An 8824-nucleotide genomic window follows, 5' to 3' on the forward strand; every position below is an offset into this window, starting at 1 on the left:
TTTAAAGAATTGTCCACATTATAAAGGAAATTTAATTGTTTTTCTCCTTCGAATCATGATGTGTATAATTTTTCGTTGCCGATTTTCTGGAAACCGGTTTTTCTAATTCTTTCAATGTTTCGGGAAATAATTGACCAAATTTCAAAGAATTGTATATGAAGTAAGGGTAGAATTTTTCGGGGATTGCCATAATGTGTATAATTTTTTGTTACCAATCTTTTTAGAAATCGGCATCAGAAATTTTTTCAATTTTTCGAGAATTAATTGACCGAATTGCAAAGAATTATATATGAAGTAGGGGTAGAATTTTACGGGGAGCGCCATGATGTATACAGTTTTTGTTACCGATCTTTTTGAGAGAGAGAGAGAGAGAGAGAGAGAGAGAGAGAGATTAAGAGAGACTATTTGCGTGTTTTACTACATATGTCCTCCGGGGCGAAGCCCGGGTAACCAGCTAGTACTATTATATAAATACTATTATTTATTTAGAAAAATATAAAGTATAAAACAAGAGAAAGTGTAGATGTTTGTGTGCATATTTCATAGATTCATCTTATATATCTTCAGTTTCTTAAAAGTTATCTCTTATATAACTCCTCTATTTTACACGTCATATAGTTTTTATAAGTCACGTTTAGAATTGCGCTGTCAGTCTTTTAATTTCATATACTTCTTCAATTTATTGTAATCTCATGCTTGAAGCTATTAAAAGATTTCATCAATTTCGTCACGATAGTCATAAATCGCGATAGTCATAATTCCACGGCATTCAAACGTTTTAACTATTTCAACTATTTATAATCGTAACAGAACCAATAATTGTTTCATTCCTAGAAATTATTTCTTGAATAAGATATAAAATAAAAAAAGTTTGCATACAAACTTTTTATAAAGTATAACATATTAAGAAATTGTATATTCGCTGTTGTATGCTCGCATTTTATTCCGTCACGTTTAGCGCAACCCAGATATGTATCTATGGCCATTTAATATTTTATAGATATTTGGAACTATGGTTCTCCCTCTCTGTTTATCTCGAGTTGCTTGCAACAAAAGCACGAGCGCGTTATAACAATTATATATATGTATCGTTCAAGATAAAAATTATTTATATGTCAACGTTCGACAATGGTCCCACATATTGAGAATACCCTATTTTACAACTAATTCCCCCCCAAAAAATCAAATATAATAATATATATCTCTAAATAAGTAAATAATAAAATTATACATATAAAACACTTTCTGTCAAGGACTTTGTAATTGCTTATTATCAGATTTCGTTTTTGTAAGTGACACATTAGGCACAGTTAAACTATCACTTGGATCTTGAACGCTTTCAGATGTATTTGTAGTACTGGATCTTTCACTGTTGGAATTTGAATTTTGAAATTTAGGCGTGGAAGTCCTTCCTTTCAAGAGCACAGCTTGGTCGGTACTCTTGCTAGCTTCTTTGATCGATATCGATGATACGTCACTGATATCCGGAAAACCATTCGAATCATGCTGCTTCTTAGTAGGAGAAATCATTCTTCTGGCTGTATTTATTGGTGTAACATCCGAGTTTGAAGAGGAACTAAGGGCACTTGCTTCTCGAGTTTTCTTTAGCGTCGTAACCGCCCAACCCAAACCTAGTTTCTTCAAAGCTGTTTCCATTTCTTCCGGAGATGAATTCTGCTTTAACATATCTGACGATGGAGTACTCGTTATTTCTGAAATACCAGATAATCCGGAAAAACTGTACGCACTAGTAGATGTCGTTTTATATTTACTTTCTTTATGCTCTTTATTAAGATCGATACTTATGGAAGAACCAAGTTTATCTTTCGTTTGAGAAACAGGTTCTTCGGTGGTTGTGTCACATTGTAACTGTTTATTACATTTTTCGAGCATGTACTCCCGTTCAGCCTCAACTCTCGTTTCCGTAACACAATCAGACATACTTTTTAACTTTTCAGGAGAACTGCAGATAGTTGTAGTTTTTTGTGATTTCTGTGCGGAAGACAGCTTTTCAGTAGAATAATTCATACCGGATGACGAATCCGCTGATTTCTTTGAGGAACTTTGATTCTGTTGAACAGGTAAAGGTGCCACATGAACAGATGGCTTAGATTTTGCCGGGCTCTTGCTACTTTTATTAACTGCATCTGTTGTATCAAATTCCACGATCGTCGATAATTCATGTCCTGATGATTCTAATTCTGGTCTGTTTGCATTAAAGTCCAGAATAATTAAATGAAATATAAAGAAAAATAAAAATATAAATACTAAACAGAATTATTAGATTAATTTTACCTGTACGGTCCATTTAACAATGTAACGGGAGGTTTAGGCCTCGCGCTTATTGACGTCGCATATCCATTGCGCAATATTTTGGGAATGCCAGTTAATATGGGAATAAAACCGTTTTCTTTTGCTGTCTAAAAATGTATATAACATGTAAAATAGTATTTATACATAGAAATTGTTTTGTCAAATGGTATTAATTATTTTATCGTGCTTTTAACATGTCTAATCAAATGTTATAAGTAAACTTCATATATTTAATATATGTACAAATATTTCCCTCTCCTTTTCTCATTTGTATTTTTATGTGAATAAAAAATGTTACATGTACAAATGAAGATATGAAGATATATTACATACCTCTGAAGTAGAAGCAAGTTCGTTTATAATGCTACTATCTTTTTCACGTTCTAATGAAGCACTCTTTTTTAGGTTGAATTCCTTAAAAGAAGATGCTCTATGCTGCGTCTCATCATTTTCTTTCAAAGCTGCAAAGGTGGTACTTGCTTTGTTCAAATTTTTACTTTGTTCCAAAATTTCGTTTGACAATTTCTCTATTATTTCTTCTTCGCGAAGAGAAAACGTACACGGGGGCCAGTTACGCTCCGTTGTTTTTGTTGCCGACGTTGCTTGAGGTTTTTGCTGCATTTTAAATCGGCTAAGCTGTATATTAACTTTTTCATTGCTAATAATTTTTGGCTTAGCTCTGCCTTCTACTACTTCCTGTACATGTGCTTTAACAGTATCTATTAATTTACTTCGGGGAGTAGAAGTGATCGCCTGGATTTCCGCATCGCATAAAGTTTCATCCTTTGAACCTGTTTCGCTTCCTCGCATAATTCTTTGTGATTCAAGGAGAGTTCTTGCAAGTTGGGCATGAATTGCTTCTATACTGTCAATCAATCTACGTACTGCTTGGGCATCGTCGCGGGATGCTTTGGGTGTAGAAATTTGCATTAAGCTATTGTCATCGCTTGGACTAATTAGCGAAAAATCCATATCTGCAATAAATATGTAATGCCATTTAAAATTTCGGACAAAACCAATGTTCTATTGACATATTCAACTAATACATAATTCAATATGTCATTTTGTCAAGTGTTAGTGATACTTACATTATATAGATTTAATTGGAATCACAATAGTATAAAAATATCTCGTGGGTGATTAAAATATATATTAAACTGCATATGTTAAATAAATAACGTTTTAATAAAACTTTACCTTTTTGTTCATTTCGTACTTTTTCAATGAGGTCAGTTAAAGACGCTATTCTTTCCGCACATAAATTTTGTAGGTCTTCATACTTTTCCAATATTTCAGGACAATTTTTTAAAGCGTAATCGTGAATATCGTCAAGTTTTATATGTAGCAATTTACATTGGGGATTTTTGCATATACAGACTCTGGATGATGGCTGCTCTGAAATAGATACACGTTCTGATGCTGCAGATTTCTGACAAACGTCTGATGGATCTGTAATGGTAGACTGGTCCTTTCGTGCCGATATCACAGTGCTGTCATTCTGAGAATCATTCAAACTAAATCTAAGCATCCTGGTAATCCTATCGCGGTGCGGAATGTTCGATGGCATCATCATTGTACGCGGCGAAGGAGTTTCCGGTGTGGAAACAGGGCTGATGTCTTGTAATCTTCTCCATTCGGGTCCCGGAGAATCTAACATTTCTAAGATCGGCGTGACGTTACTCAGAGCGTCAAACACCGATCTAGGCTTTACTGGCGGTGGGCTTGCAAAGGCGGTGGACGTTGACGTATCCGAAGTATCTTTTATCCGAATCCATCTTTTCGTTTGAGTCCGAACCCGATACGGCTTACCCGTAGATCGATCTTCATCGTTCATACCTGAAACTGTCTGTGAACTTTCCGCGCTAGCATCTATCGACACTCTGGTTTCCTGCGATGGATCTGTCTCATCTTGAGCAGACTCGCTCATGTGTATATCAACTCTTCTGGTAGCTGTGTCTGCCGTATCCAAACATTTCGTCTTCTTCTGAGGAGTCAAGCGAGAACCTGATTGAGACCGCGAGAACCTCTGCATAGGTGACGTCGCTTTAGAACTGACGGACGTTGAGCGAATCTTTTGATAAACTCGAGGTGACGGTCGCTTCGATACTCTCACGCTGTTCTTTCTCTTCTTAGGTGTTACAATTACTTCTTTCTTATCAATTTCAATGACCATCCCACTAATCTCAGAGCTTGTCGAATTATTGCTGCTGTCGTCCGTCCCCGGTGTAATAATAGTAATTTTTGGTTCAATCGGATGGGGTGCTCGTGCAGTTGCGTCTCTGCTGGGATGTGGCGCGTCTTTTTCAGGTAATTCTACTTGTACGCTCTTATTCTCCGCTGGACCCGTTTGTTCTAGTGCTGTCTGACAAGCAATCTCAATTTTTTTTGCAGGTGATTTATCAGGTTTCTTCATCTTACGATCTTTTCTGACGCATTCGTCACTACTAGACATATTTATAACTTTAACTTCAGGTGACGAGGGCTTGGCAGTACTAGATTCTGGTGCTTTTATCGGCGTTTTATCTTCAAAGAGTGACCTCACGCTGACATTAAATATATTATCTGGCAAACTGGCGCCAAATTCTTGTAACAGCAATCTTTTTTGCCTTTCAACTTTCTTCAGCATATCCAGTATTTGTTCTTCGCGCGACATTTTGCTATCTTTATCTTGTTCTGTGTGACAAACACCTGTGTGACAAATATCTGTGTGACAAACGTCTGCCTGCTCTTCAATGAGATGAGGATCTTGCCACGTGGAATGTGGTACGTCATCATGCATGCCGTCTTTTTTCTGCGTTGGTAAAGTAATAACTCTTTCTGTGAGATGAGTGCGCCGGGTCGATGCGCCGTCCGTACCGAGAATCTTTTTAACTGCACGGTTCAACCTCTTTTGATGTTCTTCCTGGCATTTACTTCTCTGATGTAGTCGCATGTGCGTATCTTCCTCCGCGGATTGAATCTGACTAGCTTTTAGCTTGCGTTCTTCCTGCGCAAGATGATCTAGATTTTGTAGAAGCGCCTGATAATCCCTCCGTACTTTCTCTCGCAAAATCGCATCCTCGCCACGACGTTGAGCATTTAATTTGCGGGTTTTGGATATATGCGTTTCTACATCGTCTGCATTTTTCATTGCCCGTGCTACTTCCATCGCGCTTGGCTCATTTCTGATGTCAATTCTTTCAACCATACCAAGAGGCCTGTCGTAGACGTATCTCTGCTGCATATTGCGATTACATTGCGATCGTACTTTGTTCTCTGTTGAAGCTGGAGTCCTCGGAGTCTTATTGCAAGTAATTTGTTCAACAGCGTCAGAAAAATATGACGAGTCATCGCTGGTTGAACTAGAACTACTACTGCTGACGCTGCTCGACGTGTTTTGTGTATAATCTTCTGGATTGTATCTTGCTATCTTGTCAGGCTTCGTTGGTACAGCGCTCATCGTTGGCACCGTTCTTCGTGGTACTTGATCGTCACTCGCGTCATCAATAATATGCTCGATATCATCAGACACATATTTGTCCGCTTTCTTCCTTGAGGATAACTCGTGAGATTGTACAGCAGATTTCTTTTGTAATCCCGAAGAACCCGATTTTGGCGATAATGTTTCTCGACGTTCCTTCAGATTAGGTTTCTTTACCCTTCTAGGTGATTTTTTGGAAAGAACTTTTTTACTTTTCCTATTTGGAGTTAGTACTTCCTGCATAATTTCCTCATTTGCACTTTGAGAAGGATTTCTTTCCATTCTGTCATTTTCCTCAGATAACGGCAGCTTTGGAAGTTTGGCCACCATTGCAGCCCTTATATTTTCTATTTCTCGCACTCTACGTAATCTTTCCTGATGAGCCGCTTCCGCATCGTCCGTCTGTTTTGCTTCCTTCGCACGCTCTAAAGCATCCTTCCCTCTTTTTAAAGCCACAGCTCTATCTTTCCTTTCCTCTACTTCTATTATCGCGTCTGCATCCGGTTGCAAGGCAGCAGAGGCATGAGCTTGACCGATGTCCTCCAAATCTTCCTGATACTTGCGTTGTATGTCCATGATCTTTCTATCGTGCATCTCCCTAAGTTCTGACTTCCCGTCTCTCTCCAATTTGCTAAGCTCTTTCTTCGCTATATTCTTGGCACGTTCCAAAAGTCGATTCGATATCTCCTTTGACTGCTGCCGAACCTGCAACGCAATATGTCACTTTACACTTTTGACTGATGTTTACGTTGTCAAGGGGCGCACGATAAAACATAGAAAATTGACAGCGTGTACAGTTCAATTATGTAGATTCCAATTAAAAAGGATCGGGGATTCGTATTTCACTCGCTTCTTCGAATCAAGCCGGGTTTGAAAATTTTCGACGAATAAACATACCTGCTCCAAGCGTAACCTACGTCGGCGATCACGTTCGTTCTTCTTGATCTGATCCAGATCGGACAGCACCATTCTCCCACGGCGTACGTTTACAGGATTCCCGGTCATGGTAACGTGTATTGACATATTTCATCGAGGAAGATCGCGTTAAACTCGCACGCGAACTCCTGCCGAACGCAGCCGCACAATACAGTTTAACACAAATTTAAAATGACAGGAACGGCCATGTCGGATCCGAGGAATGGCTACGATCATAAGACGCGTACTCGCACTACTCGCTAGAGTCCTAAGTATATAAATAAAGAGAAGCGCGACCTACGCGACCGGTGTAACGGATGCTGATTGGCGCCGCCATTTTCTGTACATTTTCATTCGCTTTTGTGAATGAAGAATAAATTTAACTCGTCTTTAAAATGTGATCTACGCGTCTGAAATTGAGATACAACAAATGTTATATACCTGAATCCTCAATTAACAAATGATCAAGGTCGTATTCTTCAGAAACTTTCGGTTTCTAATCACTTTTAATTAAAAATAAGGCAAAGGCAAAAGTATAACAATTAAAAATAAAGTTGGAGTCCATCACTTACACAGAAAATATTTTCTATACACGTGAGAATTAAAAATGCATGTTTTAAAACTGTGATCTTCTCGTAGATATCTCGTTTGGAATATTTTAATTAAGCTTTACAATTTTATTAAATTACATGATTTGACTATAGAATTTGAAAGACATTATGACATTATGTTTATAAAATTAAGGCGTGGAGTTTCATTATATATAAGGTGTGAATATTAAATAGTAAACAATTATTGTTGAAATTTTTTATGCAATATATATTTATACAATATATATTATTTCTTTCCGGCTATAATGATACCATCATATTTCTGCTGGAACCACTTCATGGCATCTTCTTTGGTAAGACGGTGTTGAAAACCAACCTTACCGGTCTTTCTTCTTCTATGCGCTACATTAAATCCTACACAAAAATCAAATAAATATTTAATATAGATAAGTTTGACATAATATTTAATTAGGGTGTAATCTCAATCAAAAACACGATCAGTGAAATAAACGTGAATTAAAAATATGAAAAATTTCCTCTGGTACATTTAAATATATAGATACTATCTCACAAGACAAAAATATCTATTATATATATTTTTCTTGATTTTCTATATATAATTCAAATTAATGTAGTTATTATATTAACCTGGACGTCCAAGTACAACGTAGAAGTCCAAACCGTAGATACCGATACTGGGATCATACTTGATTCCCAAGTCGATATGCTCTTGAATGCCGAAACCAAAGTTTCCAGTACAGGAAAAGTTTTCCTTCCTCAATTCATATTCGCGTACCTATAACCAAAAATGACATGTTAGGAATATAGTGTAATAATACATATAGTCAATATAGTGTAAATAATACATGTAGAGAGTCTTTACTTCACCTTCAAGCCACGTTCCAGAATCTCCTCAGCTTTGGCACCGCGTACGGTGCAATGGACAGCTATTTTTTCATTACGACGGATACCGAACGAACGTACCGTATACCGAGCTTTGGAAAATACTGGTTGCTGGCCGGTCAGTTGTTCCAAGACCTATAAAAAAAATTATTTTAACTTTAAAGATTCGATTGAGGTTGATCTACAATGTGTTCTTTGCTTTCTGTGTTTTGCTCTTAACCTCTTTGCGACTATCTCGTATTTTGCAATTCCGTCGCGTAACGTGATGTTTCTTGTCTCTTCTGAAGTTCGTCAATTTTTATCTTAGGCGACAGAGAACAAAAAACATCGCGTTACGCGACGCAATTGCGAAATACGGGATAGTCGCAAACAGGTTAAGAGCAAAAAACAGAAAGCAAAGAGCACATTGTAGATCAGGCTTTTAGAAACATCTTCATTAAAACAAGAACAACATGCTTGGAAAACCTACCTTGGCGGCACGCGTCAGTCGATCACCAGATTCGCCCACGCAAATATTCAGGCATAACTTCCGGATTTTGACTTCACGCATTATATTTTTGGACGCATCTTTCGGCTCCTTCTTCGTCTTTTTATCGGGCTTCTTACCGGTCTTCTTACCGGTCTTTTTCTCGACCTTTTCTTCGGGCGCTTTTTCTGCATCCTAATTAATTAAAGTACAATT

General features: G+C 37.5%; 2 protein-coding genes across 2 annotated transcripts; both read right to left on the reverse strand.

Moving 5' to 3' along the window:
* Positions 1–461: 461 nt before the first annotated feature.
* On the reverse strand, positions 462–6907 carry LOC143900127 (uncharacterized). The gene is made up of 5 exons (XM_077411117.1): positions 6671–6907; positions 3511–6478; positions 2647–3287; positions 2296–2420; positions 462–2206 (listed from the first exon to the last, which is right to left on the reverse strand). The coding sequence occupies exons 1-5, from the start codon at positions 6794–6796 to the stop codon at positions 1249–1251; spliced, it is 4818 nt and encodes a 1605-aa protein (XP_077267243.1). The 5' UTR covers positions 6797–6907; the 3' UTR covers positions 462–1248.
* Positions 6908–7480: 573 nt separating this feature from the next.
* Positions 7481–8824, reverse strand: LOC143900311 (large ribosomal subunit protein uL5). The gene is made up of 4 exons (XM_077411503.1): positions 8612–8824; positions 8128–8277; positions 7888–8035; positions 7481–7653 (listed from the first exon to the last, which is right to left on the reverse strand). The coding sequence occupies exons 1-4, from the start codon at positions 8690–8692 to the stop codon at positions 7526–7528; spliced, it is 507 nt and encodes a 168-aa protein (XP_077267629.1). The 5' UTR covers positions 8693–8824; the 3' UTR covers positions 7481–7525.

Source organism: Temnothorax americanus, unplaced genomic scaffold (assembly GCF_048541705.1).
Source record: "Temnothorax americanus isolate GAGA-0224 unplaced genomic scaffold, ASM4854170v1 Scaffold3, whole genome shotgun sequence".
NCBI lineage: Eukaryota > Metazoa > Arthropoda > Insecta > Hymenoptera > Formicidae > Temnothorax > Temnothorax americanus.

Bases quoted from the DNA above. Each gene is read 5' to 3' on its own strand.
- LOC143900311 (XM_077411503.1), bottom strand. From the start codon at position 8,692: ATGCGTGAAGTCAAAATCCGGAAGTTATGCCTGAATATTTGCGTGGGC. The intron at 8,278-8,611 runs GTAGGTTTTCCA...TTTTTTTTATAG, and splicing joins GACTGACGCGTGCCGCCAAG to GTCTTGGAACAACTGACCGG. The intron at 8,036-8,127 runs GTGAAGTAAAGA...TTTTGGTTATAG, and splicing joins TTCTGGAACGTGGCTTGAAG to GTACGCGAATATGAATTGAG.
- LOC143900127 (XM_077411117.1), bottom strand. From the start codon at position 6,796: ATGTCAATACACGTTACCATGACCGGGAATCCTGTAAACGTACGCCGT. The intron at 3,288-3,510 runs GTAAAGTTTTAT...TATTTATTGCAG, and splicing joins AGTACGAAATGAACAAAAAG to ATATGGATTTTTCGCTAATT. The intron at 2,207-2,295 runs GTAAAATTAATC...TAATGCAAACAG, and splicing joins TTGTTAAATGGACCGTACAG to ACCAGAATTAGAATCATCAG.